At 63.2% G+C, this 13,159-nt stretch overlaps 1 protein-coding gene across 1 annotated transcript in view; it reads right to left on the bottom strand.

The window, feature by feature from the left end:
• The window catches only part of LPCAT1 (lysophosphatidylcholine acyltransferase 1), a 39,078-nt gene extending 27,072 nt beyond the window's left edge, over positions 1-12,006 (bottom strand). Inside the window, exon 1 of the mRNA XM_068990707.1 lies at positions 11,872-12,006. Within this exon, the coding sequence (XP_068846808.1) occupies positions 11,872-12,006 (135 nt within the window). The remainder of the gene's footprint in view (positions 1-11,871) is intronic.
• Between the last annotated feature and the right edge of the window lie 1,153 nt (positions 12,007-13,159).

The following is a 13,159-nucleotide window of genomic DNA, read 5'->3' as shown; positions in this document are numbered from 1 at the left end:
CAGAACCGGGCACCTGCTGGCCGAGCCCAGTGCCTGCCCCCAGTGCCAAGAAGCGCACTGTGCCTTCAAGGGCGACACAGCCCGCATGGTGGCCGCTGGATGTCCTTGTCCTTGAGACGCAGATATACATGGGATCTTTACGGGCTCAGTGGTGACATCTGGGCACTGCTTCCAGATCACTGCTGGAAGGGGACGCGGGGGGTGGGGCCGCTCCCCTGCGGTGCTTCGATCCAGTTGCCCAAGCAAACCACTGGCTGTGTGCTCACGACGGCTTGTGGCAAGAGCGTGAAAGTGACAACGCCTGTTCTGGATGGAAAACGCTCTCCAGCTCACAGCGAGCGTGTGGAGCCCACAGGTCCAGAGCGCTCCACGGGCAGCACCCACAGTCCGACGCCAGGCTCAGACCGGCCTGGCGAGCACTCCCCCGCCCCTGCCCTCCCCAGGCCACCGGGGTCACTGGCATCACCCACGTGCAAGCTGGCCCAAGTGCCTTGTGTTTCACAACCAGCGTGGAAGCACCCGCGTGCTACTGAAGAGACAAGACCTCTGCAGAGACCCGCGCCCTCTCCTGGGGGAGGACGGGCCCCAGGGCACCATGCGGCCCGTGTCGTCCAGCGCCCGCCCCCACCCCCGGGGACCCCAGTCAGCCGCGCGGGGCTCTGACAGGACAAGCGTGGGCAGGACGCACGGGGGCGGGGGGGTCGGCACTGCCCAAGACGGTGGTCAGCTTGCTGACCGTAGGCACGGCAGACTCTCCCGAAGGCCTCTTCCCACCCAGCACCATGGCCTCGCAGGGAGATCCCGCCATCCCAAGGGAATCGCACCTCCAAGAGGCTGGAGGGAAATGCACTCACCCCTCCCGCTTTGAGAGGAAAACGTCAGCGAGCCCACACGCGGGCCTGTTGGCCGCAGATGCTGGCGCTGGGCCCACATCCCTGGCCCTCCGCTCTCAGCGGTTCCGAGCGGCACGCGACAGAAATAGGAGCAGACATGCCAGGCTCTCGATCCGCCCGTGGCCACAGCAGACCACCCTCTGGAGGTGGGTCGGGCCCGCAAGCCGACAGGCGGGTGTGGGCCACAGACACGCTGGCCCTGGGCTTACGCGGCCCTGGGCTCACGCGGCCTCGCTGTGAACGCCGAGCGCGGAGCCGGGGCCACGGCTGCCGCCAGGGTCCAGGTATTCCTGGGGCTCCCGGAGCAACAGCTCAGGGCCGGCCCCGGGCTTGAGGACCTTGGGGCCTTTGTGCAGCCGGTGAGACCTCGGGGTGGGCACCTGGCTAGGTGCACCGAACGTCACCTGCATGACGGAGGCCAGGGACCAGCCCGGGGAGGAGCCACCAGCTACATGGGCCTCAGAGGATACCCCCCGACGTGACACTTGGGGGAAAGGGTAAGAGACAAAACAGAAACAGCCGGATGGCTTCACAGCCTGGACTGGTGTTCACAAGGATGGCAGGCCTCAGTGGACACTCAGGGAGGGCGCCAACCCCTCCTGGCCGGGGGGCCCTGGGGGAGCAGGTGGAGCCTGGATGAATGGGGTGCTACACAGGCCACACAGGGGCCGGGGGCACACTGAGCCTGCCGCCAGGATGCTCGGCTCCAAGGTGTGGGGGAAAAAGCCACCCCGACCCGTGGTCTCCGCAATCCCAGGAGGAGGCCAGGACCCCAGGACAGGACACAGGCGCCGGGTGACCCCAGTGAGGGCACCACGGCGAGCAGGCCCGGCCCCCGACCAGCACGCAGGCCGCCGGGGGAGCGGGGCTCAGAGGTGGCTTTTCCAGGGAGGCGGAGTGTGGACCACCCTCACGGTTAAGCACCCACAGTTCATGGGCTCCGACGGGCAGGGAAACTGAGGCCAGCCAGGGAAGTCGGTCAGAGACAAGCCAGAGTCTGAGAAGCGGTGCGGGAGGAGGGTCCTCCTGGGGGAGGAGGGGCTGCCTGGAGGATGAGGGGCCGCCTGGGGGATGAGGGGCCGCCTGGGGGGAGCGGGGACTCCTGGGGAGGAGGGGCTTCCTGGGGAGGAGGGGCTGCCTCGGGGAGGCGGGGCCTCCCGGCGGAGGAGGGGCCTCCCGGGGGAGAAGGGGCCGCCAGGGTGAAGGGGCCACTTGGAGGATGAGGGGCCACCTGGAGGATGAGGGGCCTCCCGGGGGAGGAGGGGCCACCCGGGGGAGGAGGGGCCGCCGGCGGAGCCCAGGACGGGACCCACCTCCAGCGAGCACTCGCACGTCCAGGACGTGGGCCTGATGGGCGCCACGCTCCTACACTGCCGTCCCAGCTGCCCTGGGCTCCAGAGGCATCAACTGCGTCACTGGAAACCCGCTCAAACCAGCATCCCAGGCGACCCCCCACCCCTCGCCGGCTCCTCAGACACACACTTGGGCATCATGTTTAATACCTTTCTTTCCTCTTCTTCCCAGCTCCGCCCCCAAATTCAGACTCGGCATGCCCCTACCCCAAGGTGCAGCCCAGGCCCCCTCCCCACCCTGCGCGTGGGGCTGCGGTCACCCTCAGGCTCCAGGTCTCCTCCCCCAGCCTGGTACCTCCCCAGTGGATGCCTTATAATAAAAAAGGCTTCCCTGGTGGCTCAGACGGTAAACAATCTGCCTGTAATGTAGGAGACCTGGGTTCAATCCCTGGGTGGAGAAGATCCCCTGGAGAAGAGAATGGCTACTCACTCCAGTCTTCTTGCCTGGAGAATCCATGGACAGAGGAGCCTGGAGGGCTACAGTCCACGGGGCTGAAAAGAGTCAGACACGACTAAGAGACCGACACTTTCACTTTATATTAAAAAACAAATCAAAAACGATAAAGCCAGCTGTCTTTGAGACTGCTGATTTAGAGTGGACAGAAGGTGCTAAAAGTGTGAAGGCAACACGGACGTCCCGGCAGCATGGGGCTGCGCCCCAGCCTAGCAAGGCAGGAGGTGGGCAAAGCCTCGGGGAAACTCTCGTCTGCTGGACGCAGCAGTGAGAAAAGAGCGACACGTCTACCTAACCTCAGTTTTCTCCTGAGAGGAGGCACGGTGACAGCGATGGTCCCAGGGTCCCACCAGCTGGCACTGCCCATCCCAGGCCCCTGAGTTCACAGCGGCAAAGGGGGAGCGTCGGCTGGGGACCCAACAGTGAGGTGCAAGCCCAGCAAACCGACCTGGAGACACCGCCCCTCCGCTTGCCCCATCTGCAAAAACACCTTTATTAAAGGTAAAATGCCTTCTGGTCCAAACCATACACTGTCTTCAAATAGCAAACAGGCAGTCCTCCTCACAAGTAACTCGAATAGTTCAAACAGGTGAAAGGAGAAGTGAAGCAGAAAGAGCTGGCAGCCTGAGCCCAGGCTGTCGGCTGCACCTTGTCACATGCACATCTGACCTGCAGACAAGGCTCCGCTCTACTGTCGGACAAAACGCCAAGTGTGGCGAGAGGCCCAAGGTCAGTCATGAGCGAGGGTCACTGGGAGCGCCGGTGGGGTCCAGGGGTCCCGGTCCCGCCCCCGGCTGAGGGGGCACCTTATGCTTGCTGGGATCTGGGCTTCCTCTGGGGTCTGCCATTGAGGTGAACCCTGTGCCCAAATTCACACCGGGTTCACCGTCTTTTTCTTATTAAGGTGTCATCTGACCTCAGATTTTCCTCCCTGCTGTGTCTATGGGGATAACCTGTGCCTCCACTTGGGAAAACTCTCCTTTCAGAGCCCATGCTGACTGCGTATAGAAGCTGTTTCTTCTGAGTGCTCCCACTCAAATCTAAAATTAAATATAGCTTTTCTAAAAGAGCTATTTTTTCTTTCAAACCCTCAGGCAGGCTCAACTTCCCCACCATCCCAGTCACTCTATTCAAGAACTTTCAACTCAAATCTTAGCGCGGATCGCCGAGGCTGCAGGCTTCCACAGGACGGGTGTGTTTCAGTAATTCACTGAGCTTACAAACCTGTCCCACAGGAGAAAAAAACCACAGAGCAACTTTCCGGATGACCACATACACCACTCCTGGCACATGGCAGCTGATGATGGGGTTGTAGGGGGCAGCCCTGGTCATCACACGTTTCTCTGGGGAATCAGACCCCTAAGTATGAGACTCTGCACACGTTTCTCTGGGGGATCAGACCCTAAGTGTGAGGCTCTGCAGCCCCAGCCACTGGTCTGGGGCAGGGGACGGGAGGGTCACACCTTCACATCTGCCGATCCTGCCCCTCTGGCCCACGGCCCCCACAATGATGGTTTCAGAGGGCCAGCGCGTACAGGTCCCGAGTTCCCAGACCCCGTGGGCAGCTGGGGGCAGCGAGACCCACAGTCCACAGGGGAAGGAGTCAGAAAAACAACACCAGGGTCTGCGGTGAGCGTGGTGGGACCACTGGGGCCCTCCGGGGGACTGCAGCGCTGGAGGCACGGAGGGGCCAGCAGAGCCCTCGGGACAACGGAGGCTGCACGGGGGTGAAGCCTCAGGCCACCACGAGCCAGCCGCCTGCCACGTGGACGCCACATCTCCAGGGCAGCTGAGAAAGGCCTCTGGAATTATAACGGGCAGGACTTAAGCAAAGATGGAAGGAAGCATGTGAGAAGCAAGGGGAGAGCTCGGCACGTGGGGCTGGGCCTGGAGGAGCGGGTGGGCCAGTGGGTGGGCAGGGCGGCCGCCAGGCTGGCTTCCAGGCTCTGCCTGTGACCCCTCAGGCCTTCTCCTTGCTCTCCCAACTTACTCGAGTTTTGTACAAAATCTCAGCTCGTCTGGGTTTTCAGGACCCCTGCGCCCCGGGGCCCTGGTCACTGTGACCTCAGCCCCTGCCCCGTCTGGGCGTGACATTCACAGTGAAGCCCACCCCAGGCTGGAGCCCTCCTGCGCTGCCCGGTCCCCTGAGCCCAGTGTTGCCCGTGCCCAGGAGGACGGCTTTCTGGGCCCGACGGTCCCCCAGAGACAGGGCTCAGAGATGCAGCGGCCACTGAGCTGCTTCCCCAGGCGACTGGCCGGTCGGGCCTGGACATCCTGGAATTGCAAGTCCACAGTCCTGAGCGCCCCACCTGCAGAAATGGACGCAGGAGGCCGCACTCCTCCCAGATGGGTCAGAAGCTCGGGCTCCAGGTGTCCTGCAGCCTCAGGGATCGTCTCCCTGAGGAGATGGGAGCAGGGGACTCGGGGGAGCTGAGGCACCTCGGGGTCTGAGCGCTGGAGGCCGTGGTCACCAATATGCGAGGCCCTGGCAATGTCCCCGGAGCCCTGCCCTTGGGGCTCTAAGGACACGCCTTCCACACTTTCACCGTCTGAAGTGGGTGCCCTGGCGGGTGGCCAGCAACGGCAGGAGCCGTGGGAATGAGGCGGGGGGAGCGGGGTGCGGAAAGAGCCCAGCAGCAGGGCTGCCTGCAGAGGAGGGGCCTGACAAGCTCGGAGCAGCCCCCACCCCCATCTCAGAGCCGCCCAGAGCCAGGCCACGCTGCGGGGGGTGCTGGACGTGCCTGCTCCGCAGGGCCCTTTACCGCAGGGTTTGAGTAAAAGAATCTCGAAGTTCAAGACCTGCAGCATTTCCTGCGGGTTTCACCTGTTTAGCAAATACCTGCCCAGAGCAGGAGGGCAGGGGTGGGGGCCGGGCTCCCAGCTGGGCACCTCCTACACCAACCCGCCCTCAGGTACGAGGAGCCCCCTCCACCGAACCTCCCAGCTCAACCCCACCCCCACAGGCTGGAGAGGCCCCGAACCAAATCTCTAGGTCCAGGCCCAAATCCTGTCCCCATCCCCCAAATGCAAGGAGTTTCCCCCCAACCACATCCTGGCTCTGATCACAGCGGTGGGACACCCCCTCCAGCTGCAGGTGACCCCCAGGCGGGGACTTCCCCAGTAGCAGACAGACCCCCCCCCCACCTAACGTCCCAGCTCTGCCCCCTTGGCTGCAGGCAGCGCCGCGCCCACTGGGCACACTGGGGCCCTGGTCACGGGCGCGGGAGGAGAGAGGTGTTCAGGCAGCCTGTCCCCCGGCCAGGCGGTCACTCGTCTGGGGACAGTGGGGAAACGGGGGGGTGGGTTCCCTGCGTCCCACACGGTCGCTCCATGCTGGGTGATCGCAGGCTCCCGACCAGCAGCATGAAGGGAGCTGGCGGGAGGGGGGAGCAGGCGTCCCAGGGGAGGGCCGGCCGACGGTTGCAGGCGCAGCAGCGGCGGGGGCTCCCTGCTGGGGAGAAGCGCCCACTGCCTCGGAGGGCGTCGTGCCGCCTGCTCTGGACCAGGGACCGTGGTCCTCCAGGGCTGGCCGGGGGCACAGAGGACCCCCAGAGGAGAGGCCCCCACCTAAGGCTGGCCCAGTCCGTCAGCACCCTGTGGTCCTGGCACCAAGGCTGCTCTGCCAGCGTGGGGTCCAAGGGTGGCTGGGGTTGGGGCCCGCCGGGCGGCCCATCCTCCTGCTCCAGACCTCGGGACCCCGAGTGCAGCCCCCCCACGGTGAAGTCCAGCTGTGTGTCCCCACCCCGGGGGACGGGAAGGTCCAGAAAAAAGTGTTTAAACAACTCTAGAGTGGCAGCTAACTTTTTAGGGAAAAGAAGTCACACGTGTACACCCGTGGCGGATTCATGTTGATGTATGGCAAGACCACTAAAGTATTGTAAAGTAAATAGCCTCCAATTAAAATAAATAAATTTATATTAAAAAAAAAAGTCACTCCTCTGGCTCTGGGACTGTTAAGGCCCCAGGCCGCCGGACACGTCCCCCACTCAAGACCCCTGCGGAGCACCACAAAGGACACGGTGTGCAAGGAGGGAGGCCCAGAGGTGGGAGGCTGAGATCGCAGGGAGGGGGACGATCGGCCACGGTTACACACACAGACACACACACACACACACAGACACACACACACACACCCATAGACAGACACACAGAAACAGACACACACATAGACACACAGACACAGACATACACACACAGAGACACACACACACAGACACACACAGATATACACACAAATACACACACAGACATACACAGACACACACACAGAAACAGACACACACACAGACATACACACAGACACACAGACACAGACACACACACACAGATATACACACAAATACACACATAGACACATACACAGACACACACACAGACACACAGATATACACACAAATACACACACAGACACATACACAGACACACACACAGACACACAGAAACAGACACACACAGACACACACACACACACAGACACACACACACATACAGACACACACAGACACAGACACACACAGACACACATACATAGACAGACACACAGAAACAGACACACACACAGATATACACACAAATACACACACAGACATACACAGACACACAAACACATAGACGCACACACAGACACAGACGCACACACAGACATACACAGACACACAAACACATAGACGCACACACAGACACAGACGCACACACACAGACACACACAGACACACAAAGATATGCACACACACACAGCTATACACACAAATACACACACAGACACAGAGACACAGACACACACACACAGACATACACAGACACACACACACAGACACACACATACACACACACAGACACAGACATACACACACAGATATACACACAAATACACACACAGACAGACACACAGACACACACACACAGACAAACAGAGACACACACACACACAGACACAGACATACACACAGACACACAGATATACACACAAATACACACACAGACACACACACATAGACACACACACAGAAACAGACACACACACATACATACACAGACACACACACACAGACACACAGATATACACACAAATACACAGACACATACACAGACACACACACAGACACACACAGACACACAGAAACAGACACACACAGACACACACACATACAGACACACACACACATAGACACACACAGACACACATACATAGACAGACACACAGAAACAGACACACACACAGACACACACAGATATACACACAAATACACACACAGACATACACAGACACACAAACACATAGACGCACACACAGACACAGACACACACACAGACACAGACACACAGACACACACAGATATGCATACACACAGATATACACACAAATACACACACAGACACAGAGACACACACACACAGACATACACAGACACACACACACAGACACACAGAAACAGACACACATAGACACAGACATACACACACAGATATACATACAAATACACACACAGACATACACACAGACACACAGACACACACAGAGACACACACATAGACAAACAGAAACAGACACACACAGACACACACATACACACACACAGATATACACACACAGACATACACAGACACACACACATAGACACACACAAACAGACACAAACACACACACAGACACACACAGAGACACACAAACACAGACAGACACACACACAGATATACACACAAATACACACATAGACACAGACACACAGACACACACACACTGGTTCGCAGGCTGCAGCAGTGTATGAATGAGCACAGCGTGGTGAACCGGCATGGGCGTCTGGGCGGTGAGGCGGGCTTCAGGGGGCACAGCTGCACAAGCCTCAGCAAGGGGTTTCCAGACACACAATGTCTCTGGGCTCCTTTCAGAGCAACTCACACCGAGACAGGGGCTTATGGGAAACAGGAAGCCCCGCCCTGAGGCTGCAGGGAGCCCCCGAGCGCTCGCCTGGCCGTGGGGGCGAGGGGGTGATGATGGCCCCGGGGTGGGGGCCCGTCCCATCTGTGTGGTGAGGCCCCCAGGCCCTTGTTCTGTCCATGTGTGATGGCCCCGGGGCGGGGGGGCCCTGTCCCGTCCGTGTGGTGAGGGCCCCGGGCCCTTGTTCTGTCCATGTGTGACGGCCCCGGGGTGGGGGGCAGAGTCGACCCCGGTGACAGGGGCTTGTGGGGGCCCTGCTAAGACCCCCGGGCACCTGCGGGGACGGGCGGGCAGGGTCCGCTCTCGGGGACAAAATCCTGCTCTATCAGTGAGGAGTGAGGCTGACCGTGCTCAGCTCCGTGCTCAGAGATGAGAGCGGGGTAAGAGAAAACTGCACGTGTGCATTCCCAGGACAGAAGAGCGTGATTCGGGAGAAGCCCCGGGACCTCCCTGGGGGTCCAGAGGCCAAGATTCCACGCTCCCCACGCAGGGGGCCCGGGTTCCATCCCTGGGTGGGAACATGATCCCACGGGCTGCAACCAAGACCCGGCACAGCCAAATATTTACAGCAGAGCGCGGGGAGGCGGCAGCGGTGGCCTGCCACCCTGACCCCCTTCTCAGTCCCCATCACTGACCACAGCTCAGCTTCCCCCGCGGACCCTTCCGGAAGATGACGTGCGGGTCACAGGAGGCTCCCGGCAGGTCGGAGGAGAAAGCGGGCAGGTCAGACATCCGCCCGGAGCCAGCCCACGCGGCCTGGAGTCCAGGGACAGCACGGGGCCTGCGCCTCGGCCCCTCGCCTGGACGCGGGGACATGGTCCGGCTGTTCACCTGCCCGGGGCCCAGGGCTGCGCTCCTGGCCGTCAGAAGGTGACGGGGGCCTCGGGCCGAGCCTGGGCCTGCCCTGGGACACTCGCACTCTTGGAGGGACCCCAGCACCCGCTCCCAGCTGCGGTATCACCAGTCCCCCAAGAACACGGGCTTCAGGCCAGGCCACCTCCCCATTCACCCATCCTCCCCACCCCACCAGGCAGGGCCTGGGGGTCCCAGAAGGGGCTGGATGAAGGGCTGCCCAGGGTGGGTGCAAGGAGCACCCAGATGTGGGGGAGAGGCTGGGGCCTGGCCTGTGTGTCTGTAGGGGCACACCACGGATGTGAACCAGACTCCTCCTCGTGAGCAGCCAGGGAGCGTGCCTGCCCCCCTCCCCGAGGGCCCCCCTAACTAAGGCTGCATCCAGACAAGACCCCAGGTACCTGCTGCTGCTCTGCCAGACCAAGACCACCGCTTCTGGGGGATCAGGCTGCACGCAGGCACCCTGGACAGGCCTGTCCCTGGACTCACCCTCCTGGTGACCCCTGGGGCCCAGTTCCAGGGTGTTCGGGAAACCAGGCTGCCACCCAGGAAGTAAACTCTCCGTGACACCAGTTCAGGGGCTCAGAAATGGGGAAGCACCAGAGCTGCGGGGTGTGCTCGGCCCGGGGCTTCCAGTGGGAAGTCCCCAAACCCAGGGGGGACAGGAGACCACTGCCCAACTGCAAAGCAGCACCACCTCCACGCGAGGGCCCCATGGCCCACGAGTCACAGCTCTCGGATCTCAACTTGCTGGTTCCTGTCCCAAGAGATGCTTAAGCTCCTCACTAGATCTGCCGTTAAATGACAGATGGGCCCAGGGGTCATTAATCCCCAGACAGGCCGCAGTCCCTCCCCCCAAGCAAAGGCCAACAGGTAAACACGGGCACCAGATTGGTCAGTCCCAACTCAGGATGAAGGGAAGCGATGTCCCTTCCCTCGGCCATCGAGGGATCCGTTTATGTGCTGATTTCGAGAGGAAGGCTGCCCTTGCGTGGACAGGCCAGTCGGCTCTGCAAGCTAAGCACGCGAAGGGGAAAAGCTGTGCAGGATGCTGCTGGCGAAAAGCAAGACGCTCCCGCGGGCTGGCACGCGGACAGTCCGTGACCGCACACCCCGCGTCAGGCCTGGCGCCACAGGCCTCTGGACAAACATGGACTCAGCCCCGACCCTGCCTGGGGACGAGGGATGTGCAGAGGACCCCTGCCCTGCCCGGTGGTGAGAACACAGCCCGCCTGCTCCTCCCTGACCTCAGCCACACGCCAGGGAGAAGGGCCAGGCCGGGCCTCCGGTGCCCAGGCCCGCTGAGTTGGCACACAGAGAAAAAGGCAGGCATCTGGGGAAATGACAACCTTAAACTGACTTCAAGAACTTTTCGCTTAACATTACTTCGGATGAATTACTCTGCACGTTAAAAACCCCGATGTCCCCACAAAAAGCTGTCACAGACGGAGGTGTGCTCCCCACGGGCTAGACCACCCGGGAGAACCAGGAAGTCTCTGCTCCTCCCGCAGGCAGTTTTGGAGTCACAGACAGGCCGGCCTGTGGGCAGTCCTACCGAGAGGCACACACAGCTCGCACGCAGAGTCCGCGTGGTCCACTCAGGGGTCCCGCCAGGGCAGAGAAGCAGCCCGCCAGGTCAGGGGCGGCGGAAGGCAGGACAGATGGAGAGGGGCGCCCCCGAGGGGCCCCCAGTCAGGGCCAGAGCATCCCACAGACACAGCGTGTGGAAAGCAGGCGCCTGGACTGTTCACCAGGCGGGACCTGCTTTTGTGTAACCGATTCAGGCCCTAGACAAGCGCCAGGATCCCCCAGAACAACCTGGAACCGGGGCAGGCCAGAACCCCCCCAAAACCCCTCTGCCGTCACCTCAGGACCCCAGAGTCGCCCCCACCGCTGCTGCACCGACTCCAGGGACCAGCGAGGTCCCCGCACGCGAAGCGCATCAAGCGACAAACTTACATCCAGAGGGAGCCGCTCCGGTTCGGCGCGGGGCCTGCACACGGCGGGAGTGGGCGCCCGGACCGGGGACCGCGCGGCGCCCACCCAGCGGGGAGTGGCTCCGAGGCCGGGATGCAGGGGCTAGGGAAAAGGGGTACGGGGGGTCCAGGGGTCGGGGAAAGGGGGGACGAGCCGGGTGCGGGGACCTGGGGAAAAGGGATGCGGAGCCAGGTTCCGGGCGCTGGCGGCGGGAACCGGGGATGCGGCGCGGACGGCGGGGCATGAGCGCTGCGGGTCGCAGGGAAGGGTGGCGGCAGCGGGCCCCGGGGAGCGCGCAGCTGGGCCGCGCCCAAGGCCCCCCTCCCGGGCCCCTCCGGCCGCGCATCCCCGAGCCTCGGCTCGGCCCCGGGCCCGGGGCGGCCTGGGCTCCCGGCGGACACCCACCTGGGCCTTCTGCAGGGCGCCCAAACGCAGCTCGTGCACGAAAGGGTTCCGCCCCGGGGGCGCCTGCCGCCGCGCGTCGCCGGCCCCTGCGCTGGAGGAGGGGGCGGCGCGAGGATCGCGTCCCCGGAGCCTCATGGCCGCGCCGCCCGCCGCGAGGGGCGCGGGGCGCCGGGCCGGGTGCGGAGCGGGGGGCGCGGGGCGCGGGGCGCGGGGCGAGGATGCGCGGCGGCTGGAGCGGGCCGGGCGCGCGGCCGCGCAGGCGCGGGACGGGCGGCTGCATGACGTGGGCGGGCGGGGCGGGGCGGAGCGGGGCGGGGCGGGCGGGCCGGGGCGGGGCGTGTGCTGGCCCCGCCCCGCGGGCGCCGAGAGGCCGCCCCCGCGCCCCGCGCCGCCCTCTGCGCCCGACGCCCGGCTCCGGGGCTGCTCGGCGAGCCGCTGGGGGCGGGTCCCGAGCGGCGCCGAGGCCCTGGCCGAGAGCCCGTGCCGGCGGCGGGACCACAGCGGCGCGCCCCCTGGGTCCCCGCCACGTTGTCCCCTTCCGCTGCTCAGGCGCCCACCCGGGGCGCGGCCGGGAGAGGAGGCGCCTGCAGTCACGTGGGGGCGGCCGGCGCGGCTGGCGCTCGCTCCCCGGGCTGGGGGCGCCGAGCCTCCGGGCTGTCCGCTCAGAACCAGAGGAACACCGCTGGACCGCGCCTGGCCAGGCCGCGTGTGTAAGGGCCCGCTGCATGCCCGCCGAAGACCCGGGTCCTCCTCAGATGCGCCCCGCCGCGCTGCTTGGTCCCGCTCGCCCGGCTCTGGGCGAGGGACCAGCGGCCGAGAAGGGCAGGCCTCATCCCAGACGCCTGGGGTCCACCCCGATCACAGGGTCCAGGCGTTTGCTGACTGGGACCCAGTGGTTTGAGAAGGGGGTAATGACTTTAGTTCTTGGCATGGCCTTGTGGGTGAAGTGGGGGACACGGGGGTCTCTGGTTCGTGGTGGGCACAGTGCTTACTAGGGCAACTGAAAGTACACCCTGTTAAAAATCTGTACATTTCAAAGCCGGCTCAAAGCCTTAGTGTCACAAATAGCTACATTTCTGCAGGTCTGTCCTTGCGGCCCAGACGGCAGGAGATGGAGAGGGCCAGGCCGCGGGTGTCCGCTGAGCAAGGATCAGCTGGCATGTGTACGCCTGAAACCACAGCCCTGCCTGGCTGGCCTGCCAAGGCCCGGGCTCCGGGCCACTCCGGGCCTGGGCGGTGAGTCAGGGAGTGGTCGGGCCTCCGATGACCCACCGGATGGCGTTACCAG

Source organism: Capricornis sumatraensis, chromosome 18 (genome assembly GCF_032405125.1).
Source record: "Capricornis sumatraensis isolate serow.1 chromosome 18, serow.2, whole genome shotgun sequence".
Lineage (NCBI taxonomy): Eukaryota > Metazoa > Chordata > Mammalia > Artiodactyla > Bovidae > Capricornis > Capricornis sumatraensis.
This window is presented reverse-complemented; position numbering and strand designations above follow the sequence as displayed.